This window comes from Coffea arabica, chromosome 4e, assembly GCF_036785885.1.
Source record: "Coffea arabica cultivar ET-39 chromosome 4e, Coffea Arabica ET-39 HiFi, whole genome shotgun sequence".
Taxonomy (NCBI): Eukaryota; Viridiplantae; Streptophyta; class Magnoliopsida; order Gentianales; family Rubiaceae; genus Coffea; species Coffea arabica.
This window is the reverse complement of record NC_092317.1, coordinates 4,208,601-4,228,925: the sequence shown is the minus strand read 5'-3', so window position 1 is coordinate 4,228,925 and position 20,325 is coordinate 4,208,601. Positions and strand designations below refer to the sequence as shown.

At 36.8% G+C, this 20,325-nt stretch overlaps 3 protein-coding genes and 1 long non-coding RNA gene across 5 annotated transcripts; all 4 read left to right on the top strand.

Annotated features, from left to right (window-relative positions):
* The first annotated feature begins 150 nt into the window (after positions 1–150).
* On the top strand, positions 151–1,897 carry LOC113741257 (uncharacterized). Its single transcript, XM_027268754.2, has 4 exons — positions 151–316; positions 420–556; positions 989–1,273; positions 1,672–1,897. The coding sequence occupies exons 1-4, from the start codon at positions 299–301 to the stop codon at positions 1,748–1,750; spliced, it is 519 nt and encodes a 172-aa protein (XP_027124555.1). The 5' UTR covers positions 151–298; the 3' UTR covers positions 1,751–1,897.
* Positions 1,898–3,099: 1,202 nt separating this feature from the next.
* On the top strand, positions 3,100–4,615 carry LOC113740609 (phospholipase A1-IIdelta-like). 2 transcript variants are annotated; one of them, XM_027268158.2, is made up of 2 exons: positions 3,110–3,481; positions 3,574–4,615. In XM_027268158.2, the coding sequence occupies exons 1-2, from the start codon at positions 3,433–3,435 to the stop codon at positions 4,545–4,547; spliced, it is 1,023 nt and encodes a 340-aa protein (XP_027123959.1). In that variant the 5' UTR covers positions 3,110–3,432; the 3' UTR covers positions 4,548–4,615. The 2 variants fall into 2 exon arrangements, with proteins under 2 accessions (XP_027123958.1, XP_027123959.1); XM_027268157.2 differs by having other exon boundaries at positions 3,100–4,615.
* A 3,536-nt stretch (positions 4,616–8,151) lies between these two features.
* LOC113741831 (uncharacterized) lies at positions 8,152–12,143 on the top strand. The gene is made up of 2 exons (XR_003460734.2): positions 8,152–10,331; positions 11,669–12,143. It is a non-coding gene; the product is annotated as an uncharacterized lncRNA (long non-coding RNA).
* A 3,258-nt stretch (positions 12,144–15,401) lies between these two features.
* LOC113741684 (calnexin homolog) lies at positions 15,402–19,242 on the top strand. Its single transcript, XM_027269283.2, has 6 exons — positions 15,402–15,709; positions 15,821–15,890; positions 17,244–18,370; positions 18,458–18,529; positions 18,624–18,737; positions 18,847–19,242. Exons 1-6 carry the CDS (start codon positions 15,614–15,616, stop codon positions 18,985–18,987), a joined length of 1,620 nt encoding a protein of 539 aa, XP_027125084.1. The 5' UTR covers positions 15,402–15,613; the 3' UTR covers positions 18,988–19,242.
* The last annotated feature ends 1,083 nt before the right edge of the window (positions 19,243–20,325 follow it).

Genomic DNA, 20,325 nt, shown 5'->3' with positions numbered 1-20,325 from the left:
TCCTCGTTTGAAAAACTCGGACCAAAGTTCTGGAAAGATGACGCGGAGCTAAGAGACATGGAAGCGGCGGTGTCCTCTTAGTATTATGACACGTGCCCCAAATTGCCAGCTGCTGCAACCCAAGCCCATGAATGTACCATTTTATAGGCCATCTATATGACATGAAAAATGTCAATAAAGTCGGTACTTGAAGATAATTTCTGGCACATCTATCAAGATTTTGAGCGTAATTTCTTAGCAGCTTGCAAATTCGCGGAAGATTTTCTGCATAGTTACTGCTAAAAACTTGCTAGCGATCATGGCCCTGAGGTCCTCGGTGAGTGTGTAAACTGTAATGTTACTTCATTCAGAGCCGATCTTGGCTGTGCAGAATGTACCTTTTTCATCAATTAACTGGTTTGATCGATTCAATTTTGCAGGCTCAATTGAAATATTATTTCAGTCGCTTGAGAACTGGTAGCGGAAATTCAGGTTTTGCAACATCAACCATTCCCAAAATGAAGCCTCATGCCCCAACAGCTGATATTCATACCCATGAACCAGACATGAAACTATGGTAGGTTTTCTTTTTGTGCATTCTTCTTGTGCTAGAGGGAAAGAGGTTATCGGATGTTATCAAAACAAGGGATTGGTCTGACAGAAGTTAGAGTAGATTGTGGCAAATTTCGAAGGAAAAACCTGTTGGCTAACATTTAATTGCTAGTACTAAAGTTTCAAAAGATGTTATGATACATGAAATCTTCAAGGCAGCATTTTTTATTCTAAGTATCGTTGTAGTCTTCTCAGGACGTAGATTCTAGGTTTAAATATTCATTTTTCATTCGTGCCTCTTAAATTTGAAAAGAATTAAAAAAAAATTTATACCATAGCTGTAGTGGTTATAATAGCATGTACTGTATAGGATACAGTAAATCTTTTGACAATAACCAAGTGATGATTCTTTTTACTACTTTTAAGTAGTTTTGGATTAATTTTGTTTTAAGTGCAGGCCATTGAAGGCAGAGTTTGTTCCAGTATACGTGGCACTTGGGTTGATAGCTATGTCTACGAGTTTTGGAACATACACGGCATTGCATCAGCTGAAGAGGGCTCCAAATGTGTATGTGAAGAAATCAAGAAGGGAAACCGTACCAGAGGTGGCGGAGCCGGAGCGGGTGGCGGAGGATGTCGATCAGTTCATCAACAAATCTTTCTTCAGGAAGGTGGCTCATGTCCAAGATTCTGACCGCCAAGACACCGTGCCTAATCCCATCGCCGGAGATGTCTATGCATGGTATGCAGCATGCATGGACCATTTATTCCTCTACTAAATTAGTTTTATTTTGTTTTTTTTTATCCCCAAAATAAGAAGTAGATTAATGAAAGGAACAACACAAAATCCGACCCCCTTAATATTTATGTTGTCAAGTCGCTGCAATTCTGCCCTGTTTGGATTGTTTTTTTTTTTTTAACAAAAAAAGTTTTACTATTATTGCGAATGCATTTTTCAGTCAATCTTTTTATCTCACATGTATCAAATCGTTATAATTTATTCTTGTACAAAAATTCCTATAAATAGCAATCCAAACGTTACGGTTTTCTACAAAAATTTCCACTTCCGAACAAGTAATGTTAGGGAATTATAAGCACTTAGGTTTACACGAAATTCTAAGCGATCAATTGTAAATGCAGGAAGCCACATTTCAAAGCGGCAACATTGAAAGATGTTGGAGCGGAACCACCGAAAGATAAACCACCTAAAGATGCTTGAGCGTATAGGCTGCGTCCTTGATCCTGCGGGACATTTGCTACTACTTTTCTGGCTGTCTGTTGCTCTTAACTTATAAGGCAATGAGTTCTATTTTGATGCTCGACTGTAAATTGTTTTGAATAATATGAGATAAAGGGATTTTCTTCAGGATGTAAATCCCCTAATGGTGTTTTTTTTTTTTTTTTGTTTAAATCATGGAAAGGGATCAGATTATTCTGTTTTTGAGTAATTTGTTCAGTCTTAATTACAGAGAAGAGAATAGTAAACGAGAAGAATTTTGGTCCATCATACATATTTTGGTCAAATTTGAGCACGCTAATCATTTTTCATGTGGTATGGCATGTCATGTCAATTTCAGAGCTCCGTTCAACGGGATCCATCAAGAAGTTAGGGAATCAAATTCTTTGACTAATTTTTCACCAAAAAAAAAAAATTTAAGTAAAATTGACTTTTGCATTGTTTTCGCAAATTGAGTGATCTTTATACAACTAGGCTAACTTTTAAAAGAATCAGTGGCCACCACCTCTCTTGATGGGGTGGGAGGTCAGGGGTTCAACCCTTGCCTTCCACCAAATTGCCTGTCCATTATGGGCAGCTCGGTTGGTTTCAGCGGGTTCGAGTCCCGTGGTTATCGTGTTGGGGGATGGGGCCTCTTCTCCCAGGCCGGAGTGGGATTAGTCGGGCCCCGTAAAGATTGACTCGGACACCCACTCCGTCAGCAAAAAAAAAAAAAAAATCATCTTACAATGTATAGTAAGTATCACTTTTATGTCATGATACATATTAATTTTTTAAACAGAGAGAAAAGATCGAAAAGACGAATGCATAGTTGGGACATTTTTTTTTCCAACTAGTAATGTGAAAAGATATTCCCAACTTTCTTTCTATATTTCTAATTTTACCTGATATCTTTTGTATATTTCCACAGCGGCCTGCTATCCTTTTATATTCATCTTATCGTGTACGTGCCTAAGAACTCAATTATTGCATTAAATAGTTAATATCCCATTAACTATTTCCAGCAATGGATATTTTCCTTTCGCCAATGTAGATAGCTATAAGTCAAATTTTCAATTCTCATACATTATTTTCCATAAAATTCTTCATGATATTATCACGCCAAACAATTTTCTAGCACTCACATATTATTATTTCTTGAATCTTGACCGATGAAAATTACAGTTGGGATGATCGCAAAGCATTTGTTTGGTACCAGTTTTTCAAAAGATAAAACACTCAATTCACATTATTCACTTCTGCCTTGTCTGGCAGGTTCCTTGCAATTACTCTCCCACATCATCCTTTAATTTATGAATTTTAATATGGAAATATTGTCTGGTTTATTTAGTAGGAAACAGGGAAGGAAGGTCCTAACAAGGAATATACTGTTTTATATACTTCCATCTACCAATCTTTATCTTGGTAGACTTGGCTCCTGTCCAAAGTCAACGCTCTCAACATCACAGGCATCCATCGAACAATCCCTGATAAAATACCAGCTTTCCCATTTGTTTTTTCAGGCAATAGGCAGCGTTTCTCCTCTATGAACATGGGGTCGACCGGAGGAGAACCAGCATGGCCTGAATTGCTAGGAAGCAACGATTGGGAAGGCCTTCTTGATCCATTGGATGGTAGTCTCAGGGGCCTGATTCTTCGCTGTGGCGATTTTTGTCAGGCAACCTATGATGCCTTCAACAATGATCAGAATTCCAAGTTCTGCGGCAGCAGCAGGTATGGCAAGAAATCATTTTTTGAAAAGGTCATGTTGGAATCAGGATCAAATTACCAAGTTATTGGTTTCATCTATGCCACGGCTCAAATAGGTGCACACAAGGCGATTTTTCTCCGCTCATTGTCCCGCGAATCCTGGGACCGTGAGTCCAATTGGATTGGCTACATTGCTGTCACAACAGATGAACACAGCCAAGCCATAGGCCGAAGGGAAGTTTACATAGCATTTCGCGGGACAACAAGAAATTACGAATGGATCAACGTGTTAGGTGCAGGGCTTAAGTCTGCAGAGCCACTCTTACGTCTAAAAGCTTGGAAAAAAAGGGAAGATGGGAGTGTAAGCACCAGTGATAGCGATGGAGATGATGAGGAGAAGATGCCAAAAGTTATGCAGGGTTGGCTCAAGATTTATGTTTCCAGTGATCCGAAATCGCCTTTCACATATCTAAGTGCCAGAGAACAGCTCCTGGCCAAGATTGAAGAGCTGAGAAACCTATATGAAGGTGAGGATTTGAGCATTACTTTTACTGGGCATAGTCTTGGAGCAAGTTTATCAATTTTAGCTGCTTTTGATCTGGTTGAAAATGGGCTTCACGACATCCCTGTAGCAGCAATTGTTTTTGGTAGTCCGCAGGTGGGAAACAAGACGTTCAATAACAGATTGAAGCAATTTCCAAATCTTAAAGTCCTCCATGTCAGGAACAAAATCGATTTAATCCCACACTATCCGAGCCATTTGCTGGGGTATCATAATTCAGGAATCGAGCTAGTTATCGATACTAGAAAATCGCCGTTTTTGAAAGACTCGAAAAATCCTAGTGATTGGCATAATTTGCAGGCAATGCTACATGTTGTAGCTGGTTGGAATGCAGCTCATGGAGACTTTGAACTGAAGGTAAAGAGGAGCTTGGCTTTAGTAAACAAATCTTGTGGATTTTTGAAGGATGAATGTTTGGTCCCAGAAAGTTGGTGGGTTGAAAAGAACAAAGGAATGGTGCTTGATGAAAATGGAGAATGGATTGTTGCAACACCTGCAGATGAGGACCTACCAGTCCCTGAACATTGATGTAGAATCCCCATAAAGATTAGATTTGAGTGGCTACTAATGAATATAATTTGTTCTTTTGCTTTTTCTTTCTTAGTGGTTTCTACTATTGCGTCTTTGTGTATCCCTATCTACCCTTCATCTGCATCTGATATTGGACTAAAATTGTCGGCAAGGCTTGAATTGTCACCATCGACTTCAATGTTAAAGTAAAGAGCTGATTTAGTCGAAATCTGAAATAGGATTGGCAGCCAATTTGTTCTCTTACGATGTACAAACAAACCTCTAAAATGCACGTCAATTTAGAAGGCTTAGGTCAAAAATAATAGCATGACTTCCACTTTTATCAAAGAAATTTGTTTTGAAGTTTTGGTATATGCAGAGAGCTGTTACCTTTGGGTGATTAGAGGATGGTATGCTTCCGAGTTCCAACTAATTTTCAGTTTGAAAGGTCTGAGTTTCATACTGTCATGCATTCACTAATGTGTCACCATGATACATCACCCAAAAAACTAAAAAAAAAATCAAGTTTTCATTGTGCCTTAAGTTTTAACTTTGGTTGATTTCCTGATTCCGAGTTACCTTTAAGTTTGTTGTGAGAGGTCACTCAATCTACTACTCCAAATCTCAGGATATGTCGTCATATTTTATTATTTTTTTTTCAAAAAAAAAGTAAATTTCATTAACGAGATTATTAGAAATCGTTTAGCATAATTTGATTTACATCACAAATACTGCACTAATAGAGGTTAAACATGTACAAGAAATAACAGACCTATAAAAATTTGAAAAATTATGAACATATCTGAAAAATATTTAAAAAAATTTCAGAATATCTTCTAATAAGATGAATTGCTACAATTCCCTTCTCTATATATCACAATCATCAAATCTACTAATTAACTGCTTTAAGATCCAATAATGATGATGAAATCTGTCGAGATAAACTTAAGATCTTAAAAATTTTCAGATTTAACAATCATATCTAATAATAAATAAGAAAAAATTACATAATAATTATTAGGAACTCCTGGGAGAGCAAAAAAAAATTACTCATTAGGAACTCCTAGAGGAGAAATAGAGAACTCCAACAAAAAATACTTTAGGTGAATTTTTATTAGAAAAATAAAATAAAAAAGGAATTCACGGAAAGAGAGACCATGATAGTCTCCCTCTTGAAGAGAAATGCCTTTCGAGAAGGTGAAGAAATAGAGTGAAGAAGTTGGTGAAAGAAGTGAGGGGAAGAAGTAGTTTTAGAGGCCCGGTTTGAACACCCTATCACATATTTTACCATTTTGGTAAGGATTGTCGATTCAAGACTGCCCTTGGTAATGTTAGGTCATGAGTAAAATTCTAGGCTGAATTATATTTTTGGACCCTTAAACTATAGATTCATTTCTAATTTAGCCATTCAACTTAATTTTTTGGAAATTTTACCCTAGGGTATGCAATTCATCCATTTTAATTCTTAAATCTCAACTTTAGACACTTTATACTCTAAAATATGAAATTCATCCCATAAAATTGTCAAATCTAACGGAATAAGACATAAGTGGCGCTCATAGTTGAAACATTGGGATGACTTTTTATACTTTGGGTGGTAAGGCATCTAAAGTTGAAATTTGAGAACTAAAATGGGACAGATTTCATACTTGGAGTACTAAAGTGAAAGTGCTCAAGGGTCCAAAGTGAAATTTAACCAAAATTTTAAACCATGGTTGAAGCAATGAAACATGCTGGAGCTTCCCGGACGGACATCTCCAGAGCCAAAGAGAACTGGGACCTCATCATTGAATGGGATTTTTCCCACAAATATTTTTATGGGAATCAGCCTTCTTGTACATGACAGATGATAGTATAGACTATAGATAATGTATTTCTTTCTGCAATGTTTCGGTAGCTGCTGTGCTTCCACCGAATGTAAGCTTCCCTTCATTCAAGGAAAAAAAAAAATCCACAAAGCTATATATAGTCACCCATGTTTTTAAGATTCATTTACAGTTTTCCCTACTTAGCAGTATATAAAATCATCATAAGACACATTTCTGAATTCAAACCTAATCCAAGACATGATCAATATACCTTTACACGCATTTTGTACGAAATTTATGTACTAATAAGTTTAGAGGTGTCAATCCCCTCTGTCCACACTGGCCACTTCGTCTGTTTGTCAATTTTCTATATTCATTTAACTGTCATGCATGATTCTCTACTTATCCTATCCAGCATAGAACAAGGAATAGAATATATATATTGGCACTTCATGACACTCAAGAGATCATGGACAGTTTTGTGTTAGTTTATAGAATCCATACCCTTCTGTTTTTAGCTCGTGCGTTTAACTTAATTTAGACCATAAACTTGCCATCGCAACTATAAACAGAATAAGATCATGGGTAATTGAGTAGGGAATTCCATTCAGATACCATGATTATGGAGTATATATGTCTTTCCCCCGTTGACATTAAAATGGTTCCCAAAGGTTACATGTCTATGCACTGCCATAGGCCGGTATAGATAAACCCAATCCTGCTTAGTACGCTGATTAAGACACCCAAAGAACATTCCAAGCCTTTGCAGTGATGCCTTTTTGTAAAGTCTAGTGTCCTATACAAGAACCCAGAACAATGCACAGAAGATCTGCAAGTAGCCAAAGAGAAATAGAGAATACTCGTTACAAGTATTAAAAGGTGGCGGCCTTGACCAGGGAGTGCGTTTTGGCGTCTTTGATGGTGGTCCAGGAACCTCACCATCAAAACCAAACTATATGCACAATAATGGTACTGTATTTGGCTGCATAACCACTAAATTAACATACTTCAGTGCATTCCAGACTGATTAATCCATATTTATGTGTTCAGCACTGGCACCGGTTGTCGTTTGTCGTTCCCTTCGAATTCTTGATACATATAACCAAGCAATGTTTCACGAATAATTGGGTGTGAAGACTGCTAATCGCACAAAATTAAAGTCTCATAGTTGAATCCTTGTGATATTGTGGAGGAAATTAGAGTCATGGGGGCAGGGCTCCCATTTCTCCTTCGAAAGTAACCAAATGTGAAAGAAGAAAGAATTAATCTTTCCTACACTGACAGTATATACATTATCAGCGTTTGATGAATGACAACTATGCGAAATTTGAATTTAAAATTCAAATTTTGCATACATGTCATGAATCAAACGGTGATAGTGTATACACTGTTAGTGTATATAAGATTTACTTCAGAAGAAAATGACTGCAAAAGTAAAAGTGGTGTTAATTTTTATTCCTTTTTAACTCGACCCTTGGTTGAGTTAAGAGTCGATTCTCTTATTCCCTCATAAGATTAAGCCGATGAAGGTTGATCTTTGGCACATAATAAAGACACATGGATCTATGAACTTTATCATCTTGAAGCTTTAATTAAGCTTTATAGACTTTTGGGACAAGGAACAAAACGACACGTTGGCTTTGCCTGGTTTTACATGGCCTAAGACCACCACTAGCTGCAAGTGATCGAAAAAGTGATTCAAGATTGTGATGTAAGGCAAATTATATCAGCAATCAAGTGCAAACAGGGAACCATTTCGTAGGTATAAAAGCCCAGCCATGGTTAGTGCCCATGGCATAGCTGCGAGAAAACAATTCAATTAGAATTAATTTCCCAGATATGATTGGAGGAAACTTTCAGCTGCCCTCAAAGGCTTCCAGTATTCCACGTTATACAGCTGTTGATAATGGCTAATAATGTTAGAATATGGTTGCCCGAGAGGGCAGGCTGAAGACTTACTCCATTGACTCGGAAGGCTTACATTTTTGTTCTCTAACTCGATCGACCATCAAGCATCACTATTGGCGGGGCAGAAAATTCCATTCGCCTCTTCAGTGTCGTTTTTCCAGGGAAAAATGAACTTAACTTAATATAATTTGCTTCCGCGGCTTATTTCCTGTATTTGCACAGGAAAACTTGCATTTCTATTTGAGTTGAACTTGGGTGCAGGTATCAAGCTGGACTTGTCAATACACATCAAGAATCACTTCCTGGAATGGAGAGCTATTCCTATATATGTTATTCCTAGGTAATTATGTGGTTTGAGTGATAACCCATATATGTAGTGTGACTGTTAAATTACATTATTCTTCGTTATTTCTTGAACAAAACAAAGTGATGAAATTGTTAGAGGAATTGATTGCCTTCGTTACCATGATGAAGGCATGGCTTATTGACCAACCTAATCTCAACATTTCCATGTTAATACAGACAACCTAATCTGTTGTTCGAGTCATATAATACTGCTACATACCTAGAAAAAGGGCTAATCAAGCTCCTTTGGCTCGAAAGTGATACTGGTTACTTATTGTTGACAACCTTTTACTACCATGTAACTAAGTAGTTATTGGAAGGTGAAGTCTCAATGTTTTGGCAGCAATAAGTGAACCACTTAAAAAACAGGCAAATCCTAGTATGGAAAAATTAGCAAGGAGGAAGCTTGAATTGTTAGGAAACTCTCTTGTTTTTTTTCCACTTCCTCCAAAGTTAATTAGTTTGAGTATATATCAATTCCTTCCCCATCAAGTTAAGCCTAATTATTCCAACTTACACTTAGAAGTTCCAAAATAATAAACTCATTTCTTCTTGCTGTCCTCTCTGGATGATGAGTGGCCTGGCCAACTTTGTCGTCCTCGTCCAAGAAAACAATCTCTTATTGACGGCCCCTTCTAGGAGGTGGAGTATCTTCTATGCAGCATCACTTGTCAATACTTGATTGAAACTTGCTTCCACGGATTCACCTGATCTCTTTGTTATATATGTTTCCTGCATTGAAACTACTCCATGGAAAAACAAGGTCTTGTTTAGTTCTTTTAATAAAGAAAGCCACTAAGCCTTTGTTTTTATTAATTTTTTTCCTTGCATACCATGCCTGGAATATCAAGGGCATATTGCCTGGCTTCATGAATTTCTTGTACCCTGTGACGCGAGGAGCAGAAGCACATGTATTTTCATATAATATTTACTAAACAAAATTAGAACTCAAACTGCAAAGGAGTTTGTTGGAAAGAGCAAGGAAACTGCAGCCGGAGGGGGCATATTTTTCTACGTCGTTCAATCAATGAGGTTCACAAGATGCTATATATATGGAGGTAGCTCAAACCCTTTTCTCCCATCTCTCTTCTTCCTCTCTTTTTTTTTTTCATTTTCAAATAAAACATGCGTTAGTTACTACTAATGTATGGATTATCAAGAAGTCTTTGGTGATCAAAAGTCAGAAATTATTTTGAAACTAGCTAACACATTCTTGAGTTTATGCTAATTAAGATGACAGGAAATTGATCAGAAACTCAGCTTTCTCTGAACTCTCTCCCTCAACGGCTCTCCGTCTAGCTTACTAAATAATGGTGGCTTGGACGCTTGACGTAGGAGACGTTGAGGTGATGGTTCAGTAGAAGCTGATTTTCTTCATAGTTTTGAGCTGCACTGCTGCATCCATCCGGTGATATTACTATAGGGGTCATCATCAGTGTACGATAAAACAGATGGTAATGTGACACTAGCTGCGCACCAAGATCGTAACTTTTCAATTTGTGTGAGATCTATAGTACAATTTTTGGACTAAGTCATGAGTTATAAAGTTTGTTTTTAATATAACCAGACATTAATTACTCGAAACCATGATCATCTGGGCATGCTGCGCTCCCAAAAACTCTCAAGAATCAGAATTAGTTTTAGAAGAAGTACTTCTAATGTTGACTTGTGTATATGAAGATCTGCACCATTTTATCACAGCCTTTGGAGGAAGCAGTTGCAGGAAGCCCATATATTGAAGGTATTCAATTTTTATTATCTTTTGTATTCAAGTTTTTCTTTCTTTTACTTTTTTTTTTTTAGTTCTTTTCAGGAGCAATTACGTACTTCTTTGGTCTCTGATCTTACATATTTAAGGTAGACTAACTATGCCCTCTTATCATATTAAGACAAAATAGAAAAAAAATTGCACATGTACGTGGCTCATCATTCTAGAAGTAAGTCTAATTTTCTGCCGTTTTATATCTTACACAACAACCGATTTCACCATATATGATATAACCCGGAAGGATAGGACGAATTAACAACTTTTTTTTTCTTCATAAAACTGAAATCATCAGTCCAAATCCTTTGGTTATCCATCATTTGGAAACCCAATATGGTGCAATAACGTATAGAAATATCATAAGGTGCTGATGCCATTCCATTTGCAACCTGTTTCTGATTTCTTAAATAATCAGCCTATAGTGGTATCTACTTACTCTCAGAATTTATTTTATAATTATTTCCTGAGGAAAAGAAAATTAGAATTATGAGTACGTAAATTTGTGAAGAAGTACCTTCCATTGCATGGCTAAATTGTCCACTCAGCCACTAACAGCTAAAAAAGAGTTTAATTTCACAAGCAACATAGAATCCCGTATATAGTTTCCACTTAAAGCATGTACTTTATATAGCTGAAAACAAAAAGGAAAAGGAAAAATAAGTGTTTTATTATTTGTACATGAAACAGGAAATAAAGAAAAACGTAACCAGTAAGTCCCATTTAGAATTGTGAGCAAGTACTAAGAAGTTAATGTAATAAAACCACAACTTGTTGCTTCATGTATAGTATTCGAGTATCAAAAACTTTGGGTTTATTCTCAGTTGATTATTTTAACGGATTATAAATTTTGATTCAGCATTTTTTTTTTTTTTTTTTGCTTTCGTAGTTAGATTATAAATTTTTTAATTATCATAAAAACTAAAATCCATAATCTATTAAAGACTAACTTTAACTGATTTTGATTATTTGGTATTATCACTTCCATAATCAAATTTTGCAAAATTTAGAGCAAAGGAGAACAAGGCCTTCATGAGTTAAATTTTTTTTGGTTGTCTCTTGGAAAAATTGCTTTCAAGACTGTAATCCTGTTGATTGGACCATAAATGGATTCGGCAAAATTGTGCGAAAAATAGATCCGACGTTGTGCAACGTCTTGAGAGATTAAATTAGCTAGGTAGTTCATTTATTTAAGCACAGCTAGCAATTCGTTTGGAGAACAAGTGCTATTATTAATATCGTATGGGCTTCTTTGAATTTAGTTGTGAATATATACTGAGGAAGTAGTAAAAGTTTTTGACCCTTGAAATTTTAAGGCGACTTAGGAATTATTTTTCCAAGAAAAAAGTTACCAAACCTGTGTTCGAATGGAACTTGGAGACCAAATGTGCTTGGGCAGGTCCTGAACAACGCAACTGTGAACCTCTGATTGAAGAAACAATGGCAATCAGGATTGCACTGGCTAAAGCAAAGTTGGAAGGGTGGAGATTCAGACAGATTGTAAAGTAGCAGTGGAGAGAATTATATTGGGAAACACTGCTGACCCAAAGATTGGATATTCAGGTGCTGCAGAGGGAATTTAGAGAGTGTTACTTCTCTTTTGTTCGAAGAGAGGGTAACCATCATGTTAGTCACAAGTTGAGAAAGTATGTCGTTAACTTGATTAGTGAAATTAAGTAGAAGGACTTCTTCCCTCTCTGGTTAGTTACTTTAGCTAGAGCAGATGTAGGGGCAGTTGCTCCAAATTAGCAACAGCTTTCGGTTTTTAAATAAAATGTTATCGTTGGAAAACCTAAAAAAAAAAATGAATGGAACTTGGAGAAGTAATTTACCCACGCTTAGTATAAATCACTAGAGTTACTAGGGTTTGTTCATGTTGTTGTCACCTGAAACGTGCCATGAAATTATAAAATGAAATTAGCGCGCTTATCTACTATAACCTTATCAAATTATTTGGATAAATTTCCTTTTGCATTTATATATGTTATTGGAGATCACTAGTACAGATCAGGGCGACATATATACATATATGTGTGTGCGCACGCGCCCGCGCAAGCACGATCCTGGATACAACCCTGCACGGTCCATTGAGTAGGCCGCTCTTCTAGTTTATCCCTGTTAACGAGGATAAATTCGCCTCCTCCTTATAGTATAAAGATATAAGATGGATGCAAAATGTCAAGGGAAGTAAATGGATTATCCGCTTGTCATCTTCTGGTTATTGTCTTCAATCCTTATAATTCTACTCATAATCTACTACAAATCATCCTATCTTACATTTATAAAAACGAAAGAAACTGTAAATGTGTTGATTGGTGTTTGGCCATGCCAGCCTCCTCGATCCGACCAAGGAAATTCAAATTCCTTTTACGGCAGGCAATGGATAATGGATGTCCTCCGTCTTTCACAAAAGAGGGCATCAAATCCCACATTTGGTGTAGTATTAAGAACATGGGAAAATGACCTGTTTCATCCCTTACATTTCACAAAAATATTCTTTTCGTTCCTCACTTTTAAAATGAAGCAATTTCGTCCTTGACATTTAAAAATTAAAGCTATTACATCATTGAACTCAATTTTCAATCTGAATCAAACCACCTATCAACCTGATTACAAATTTTGGAGGTATAATTGGTAGATCACTTGGTTAACTTAACTTGAATATAACTCAACTTGAATTCCTACATTGTCAATATTGTATACACTGATAGTTTTATGTACCTACCATATCGTTTCAATTTAAATTTAAACACCAAATTTTGTATTTATGATACACATTTAGACTCGCAAGCGAATATACTAACGGTGCATGAAAAGATTTACCCAAAAGAAAAACCCGACTATTCCAAAACAAATAATGGCCTTCATGTTATAATATTTATTTTTTTGGTTTGATAAATGTCATATGAATATGATGAAATTGACCGAGTGACCTATCAATTCTATCTCCGAAATTTATTATTGGATTATTGGATGGTTTGATTCAGATTGAAAATTAGGTTTAGGGATATAATAACTTTAATTTTTAAATGTCAGGGATGAAATTGCTTCATTTTAAAAGTGAGGGACGAAAAGAATATTTTTGTGAAATGTGAGAGATGAAACATGTCATTTTCTCTAAGAACATTTGTCAATCTTTGAAGCAACATTTTTCCACTCAGTTGTGTCGTGTCGGATTGGCTAGGAATCATCAATTGCTGCCGAGATAACTTTACAATTAAGAGAAAGTTTTCATAAATTCTTTCTCGTTAACACAGGGCCAAGATAGACATATATAGGTTAAGTATGATCAAGTTGATAGGAAATGTTGACTCAGTCAATTTCATGTTGATAATTAGTCTCGATTAAGAAAATTCAATTTACAAGCATAGTTGTTGGATTAGTTGTGGTTGGATTCAACAATTCGTGCTTAATCATGTAAAAAGCTTTCTCAAGGCTTTTGTAAATCGTAATCATTCTATTCCTCTTTCAGGTGAAGCCGTGGAAAAGTTCCATCTTTATCAAATCAGTGGCGTGCTTCCATTCGTTAGAGAATAATAACTAAATAATCAAATGGACACCAGTACTAGTGACAGACAGGATAAAAAGCCCACCAGACTGCCGAGCATTTTTTTATGTTATCAAACAGATCCTCAGTACTCATGCTGCTTAAAATTTTTTTTTTTTTTTGTAACATGTCTAAGCAGAATGATTCTAGATCAGCAAAGTGAGATGTTACACCAATATTATGTACGAATACTTTTCGAGGGCCCAAAAATTTGTTGTTCAATATGCATGTGACAGTACTATTTACCTTAAATATAAAGACTAGATTTTGTCAAAGAAATTTTAAAAAAAAAAAGTAAAAGAACCTTATTATAATCTTAAAAAAGATATATCTAACTCCACCTATTACAAATTGAACCTTATAAAAGAGACTCGCCGAGTATTACAGACTCTCAAATTATATCAGCAAGAAATATACGCTAGAATGTTTTAATCATGGATGGGATTGTGGGTTTAAGGTGTTATTCGTTCATTCATTGTGACTTTCTATGAGGTCATATTACTTCTTTTTAATTATTGGGAAATTGGAATTTCTTCAGGAACGATTACAGGTGCTAGCGAGTCGAGCCGGTCGCAAGCTGTTCATGAGTGGCTCAAGTTCGAGCTACTTCTTCAATTATTACAAATCTCAAGTTGCGCGAGTTTGAGTTCTCTTGTAATATATTTCTTTTAGTTATAAAATGACCGCTATGTATTTATATTTACACAAAATTTGAGTTTTGTTAGAGTATTCAAACTCGATAAGGCTCAAGAAGAAAATCGAGTTTTATCAAGTCGAGTTTGAGTTTACATATTATCCTTATGAATCAAGTCAAGTTACAAGTTCTCTTACTCGATCGTGTAGAGCTGAAGCTCAAATAGCTTAGAAATTCAATGAATTTGAACTTGAGTACGAGCACTACTCAATCTCAACTCGACTTGTCACCAACCCTACATTTGTTGAATTTAATCCTTCCTTCTTTGGGTGACAAATCATACTTTTTTTTTTATTTTGTGGCTGAAAAGGGGAATTATACATTTCTTGAAGGAGTAAGTAGGAATGTTCTAGCCCCTCCTGGGCAGCTCGTCTGGCAACGCACGCCTCCTTAGGAGCGTTTGCCAGGGTTCGAGTCGTGCAGGGTTACCGTGCTTGAGGGGATGGGGCCTCTCCTCTCGGGCCGCTGGGATTAGTCGGGCCGCCTTCGGGTCTTGACCCGGACACCCCAGTGTCGAAAAAAAAAAAAAAAAAAAAAAAGTAGGAATGTTCTGTTCTCACCAGAAAAGATCAAGTCAAGCAAGCTAAAAACAGTGGCCCTACACATTGGTCGGATCAACCCATTTCCAACGGTGGATCTAATTCCACTGCATCACGACTACTAATCTCGTCACTACTAATTACGTGTCATTTTTTCATTCGCCCACCTCACGTGGCTCCAAATATCATTGGCTGAAACCACTGAGCCTCCGTGCTTTCCACGATCTACGTATATATATTTAGATATAAACTAAAAATCTCCTAAATATCATTCTTTTTTTTTCCTAATTATCATTCGAAGCTCTCACTTTTGCTCTCTCTAGGCCAGGATACAGAGCTTCTGGAGACTTCTTCTCATCTCCTTCTCTTTATTTTTCTCTTCAACCCGTAATAATCGATCGGCTCGGCATTAATTTCGAATTTCGTTATTGAGTTCTTTTCTTTTTCCTGAGAATTTTTTTTGGAAATTTGGTGGTAAATAATGGAAAGAATGAAGCGAAAACCTAATCTGCGGTATTTGCTGCTGATGCTTGTTGTCGGATGCTTTTTCTCGCAGCTCAAGGCGTCGTCTAATTCTGTAAGTGTTGAATATGTGAATGTATGATTGAGTTTTTTGAGGTTCTAGCATTGGATCTGGTTTGGAAGTATGAATTTTTCTGTGTAACAGCTTTCTTGTTTATTTTTTCAGGAATTTTACGAGTCGTTTGAGGAGGCAATCGAGGGGAGATGGGTTGTTTCTGAGAAGGAGGATTATAAAGGTAAAATTTTCTTTATTGGATCTGTTTTTGAATTTCTCGGTTTTAATTTCAAAGTTTATTTGTCATTCAGCTGTTTGATTTCAGTAAATATAGTTTGTGCAGTCTTGTTTTTTGCAATTTTTTTTTTCCGAATTTGTATGATTTGAATCTTTTGAGGTGGATGGAAGTGCCTGATGTTTAACTTGAGATAGTGCTATTAGATGTTGAATTTGTATGTTATTCTGTTTGTACATGTTTAGTAGACCATGAGCCGTGGGCTTGGCTGGCGTGATCACTTTGTTAGGATTAATCATTACTGGATCTTTGACTTCTTAAAGAGCTAACTTTTAATTGTTTTGAGTGAAATTGAGATTACGTGCAGCTGTTTTTATAGTCCACTTACCTGCAATTGTGTTGTACTATTAAAAATATTTTTTATGCTGAACTTTAATGGATTTGAGTTGCATTTTTAGCACTTTTTAGGAGGATTATTTGCCGACTGTGTGCAGATTTATGCCCTTGGATACTAGTGTAATAGTGCATTCAAAGATTCTAAAGATATTGTCATTAAAGCTCCACAAAAATGAAAATTGACATTGCAACACATGATAACTTGTGGCATGTCGTGGCTTAATGGTTTTAAGTTTATCCAACATTGGCACAGCTCTCTATACGAATTACACACACTAGAAATCATTCCAGAAAAATGGAACCTTGTTTTTCTGTTTGTTTTGGTTTGGGGGAGGGCGGAAGAAGCAACCTTTATTCTCTATGGTTCTGGGTTTAGATAGATAAAAATTTAATTGTTCCTTCAAATTTTAATCTGAATTAAACTTGATGTGAATTTGACTAGTCTGATTCCTGAAAGCTGCTCACAAATTTGCATGGACTAGCATTGGTTTGTTAGTCATAGCTGTATAGAAACCAAGCTAGGAAGATTTAGTGAGTCCTGAGCATCTATCCAAGGCATAACTGCTGGCTTGAAAATTTGTACTGTAGTAATCAAGAATACAATACTTTATGCTTACCCATGAAGTTTAAATTTATGGGCCTATGCTCGTTTTGATGTATACATGTATTTATTGAGAGCAGTGTGAAAACAATTGTCTGCCTGTCCCAACACAAGTTGCTTGTCTCATTGAAGCCAGGCGTGTTTTGTTATTTGTTGTTACCTGTTCTGATATAAATTGTTTGTCTCATTGGAAGCAAGGCATAGTATGTTCTCTGCAGTGTAGTAGTTTATCTAATTAATTCTGTTGCTAGTAGTTATAGAAGCCTTACAAAGTGGCATTGGCATTAGCTCTTTGGACAATGTTGTTAGGTAGCTCTCCTATTTTATACTTGCTCTTAACTGATGAGTTTTTGGCTGCGTAGGTGTATGGAAACGTGAGAAGAGTGAGGGACATGATGATTATGGGCTTCTTGTCAGTGAGAAGGCGAGGAAGTATGCTATCGTAAAGGAGCTGGATGAGCCTGCTGATCTTAAGGATGGAACTGTTGTCCTCCAGTATGAAGTTCGCCTTCAGGAAGGATTGGAATGTGGTGGTGCCTATCTTAAGTACCTTCGACCCCAGGATGCTGGGTGGATGTCCAAGGAATTTGATAATGAATCTCCATACTCCATTATGTTTGGACCTGATAAATGTGGAGCCACGAACAAGGTTCATTTCATCTTGAAGCATAAGAACCCCAAGACTGGAGAGTTCATTGAGCACCATCTTAAGTTTCCACCCTCTGTTCCTTCTGACAAATTAACTCATATCTACACTGCCATTTTGAAACCTGACAATGAGTTGCGGATCTTGATTGATGGAGAGGAGAAGAAGAAGGCAGACTTTCTCTCAGCTGAAGATTTTGAACCACCACTTATCCCTTCCAAGACAATTCCTGATCCAGATGATAAGAAGCCTGAGGACTGGGATGAGAGGGCCAAGATTCCAGACCCTGATGCCACAAAGCCAGATGACTGGGATGAGGATGCACCACTTGAAATTGTGGATGAGGATGCTGTAAAGCCTGAAGGGTGGTTGGATGATGAGCCTGAGGAGATTGATGATCCTGAGGCAACAAAACCAGAAGACTGGGATGATGAAGAGGATGGTGAGTGGGAGGCTCCCAAAATTGACAACCCCAAGTGTGCTGAAGCCCCTGGTTGTGGTGAGTGGAAGAAACCAATGAAGAGGAATCCTGCTTATAAGGGAAAATGGCATGCACCAATGATTGATAATCCCAATTACAAGGGTATTTGGAAGCCACAGGAAATACCAAATCCAAGCTACTTTGAGCTTGATAGGCCTGATTTTGAGCCTATTGCTGCTATCGGCATTGAGCTTTGGACAATGCAAGATGGTATCTTGTTTGATAACATTCTGATAGCAAGTGATGAAAAGGTTGCAGAATCATACCGAACAACTACTTGGAAGCCAAAGTTTGAGGTAGAGAAAGAAAAACAGAAGGCTGAAGAAGCAGCTGCAGATACAGGTGCTCTTAAAGGCTTCCAGGTAACTTATTGTACTGCCTGTTTGTTCATTATTTTCTGTATATGCATTGCTGCTTGCCTCTCATATCAGTGTTTGAATAATTTACAGAAGACAGTCTTTGATCTCCTCTACAAGGTTGCAGACCTCCCTTTCTTGGGCGAACACAAGCTCAAAGTCTTGGTGAGTCATGGGCTCATGTTATGTGCTGTTTTATAATTCTTTGAATTTGGATTCCGTGTGTGGCTAAAGCATATATGCGTTTATATTGTTGCAGGATCTTCTTGAAAAAGCTGAGAAACAGCCAAACCTCACAATTGGTGTTATCATCTCAATCATAGTTGTTATCTTCACACTTCTATTGAAGATCATCTTTGGCGGGAAGAAGCCTGTGAGTCTTGGGCAATTCTTTTATTCATTTCATTCTCTTGATAGTAAAAAGTCTCAGCTTATTGGAGCCTTTCTGTAGCTCATCATATGTTGAATTGCTTTATCTGCAGGCTAGAGCTAGGGAGGAGCCAGAGAAGACTGAAGAGCCAGCTCCTGAATCTTCAAGTAATCAAGAAACCACTGAAGAGAAGGAAGAGCCAAATGAGGATGCAGGTGCTGCACCACGTAGGAGGATCAGGCGTGATAACTGAGAACTGTGTCGGATGCTCCAGGGGGCAGACTAAACACTTTTTTGGCTTAGATATTTGGGTTTAGTTCTTTTGCAGTTCTGGAATTTTCACTCATCGGAATCTTGAGTTTTTCCCTAGGATTATTTTGACCGTCAATGTATGACTATGTATATGAGACTATTGGATTGGGATCAGCAGGTTGCTTTCCTACGTAGAGAGGTCATGAATTTTCACATTATTAAGTTTTTTAATTGTTGACGTATTTTGGCAGATCCACCACTGAGTTCCGTCGAGTCTCAATGATATCCGGATTTGCCTATGTTGATTAGCCCATTCCCTCGTTGGAATTGGAGTTGGAATTGGAACTGAAACAAGCTATGCATTTGATAGCTTCAGTTGCCGCTGTGCCAGAGGGCGATGTTGCGCAACTAATAGGATCCTTATGGTGGTTAGTAACTGTCACAAGTTGCTAAGCTCTGTACGAGTCATTTGGTTCGAACTGCCAATCTTTAAATATCTCAGTAACAGTAATAATGATTTTAACTAACATTAACATGGGATAACTTAAAAAAAAAAAAGAACTCAAACAATTGTCGTTATAGAATTATGGACATATCCGGAAAAAAGGGATAACTAAAAAAATTATCATGTTAGATATATTAACATTATCTGCAAAAATGAAGACGATGGTTATTTACCAACATTCGTCACTAAAAATAACACAATATTAGATCAAATAATTGGCTAGCTCAAAGAACAAATTGCTGGTTTTCAATGAAATCGCTACTTCGTATAAAAACATGTATACAACTGTATTGTGTAGAACTTGGCAAAGCCTTGCATTGAACTCCATCAAGAAAAATATTCGACTTTTCAAATTAGAAAACCCGTTCGTAAACTAATAGGCTTCAAAGCTTTGGACTTTTTTTTTTTTTCCATCTTGCAGCATGTCTTCATTGATTACTTCCATGGCAGATCTATGCGTAATAGATAGAGCAGTGAGTAGTTATTTCGAAATTGGGGGAATGGTGAATAGGAATTTGAAGAATTTTCTTCTTTACTTTTTGTGCTTTGCGCAAGCACAACATATCCAAATGTATGAAGTCTGAATTTCTTTGGCTGCGATAAGAAAAATCCCTACCTGGGTTTTGGAGGGTGGTTGCAGCAGCACGTTAGGAAAGAATGGCTGTATAGTCAATGGATATAATAGTCAATGGTATATAATACTATTTAGGAGACAATAGTCAATGGATAGAAAAGAATGGCTGTATGATTCTTCTTGCTTTTATTTGATATAAAATGGTAAATATTAAACCTTGTCAGCTATGCTCATTAGTTATTCAGTTGACAAATTTTTAA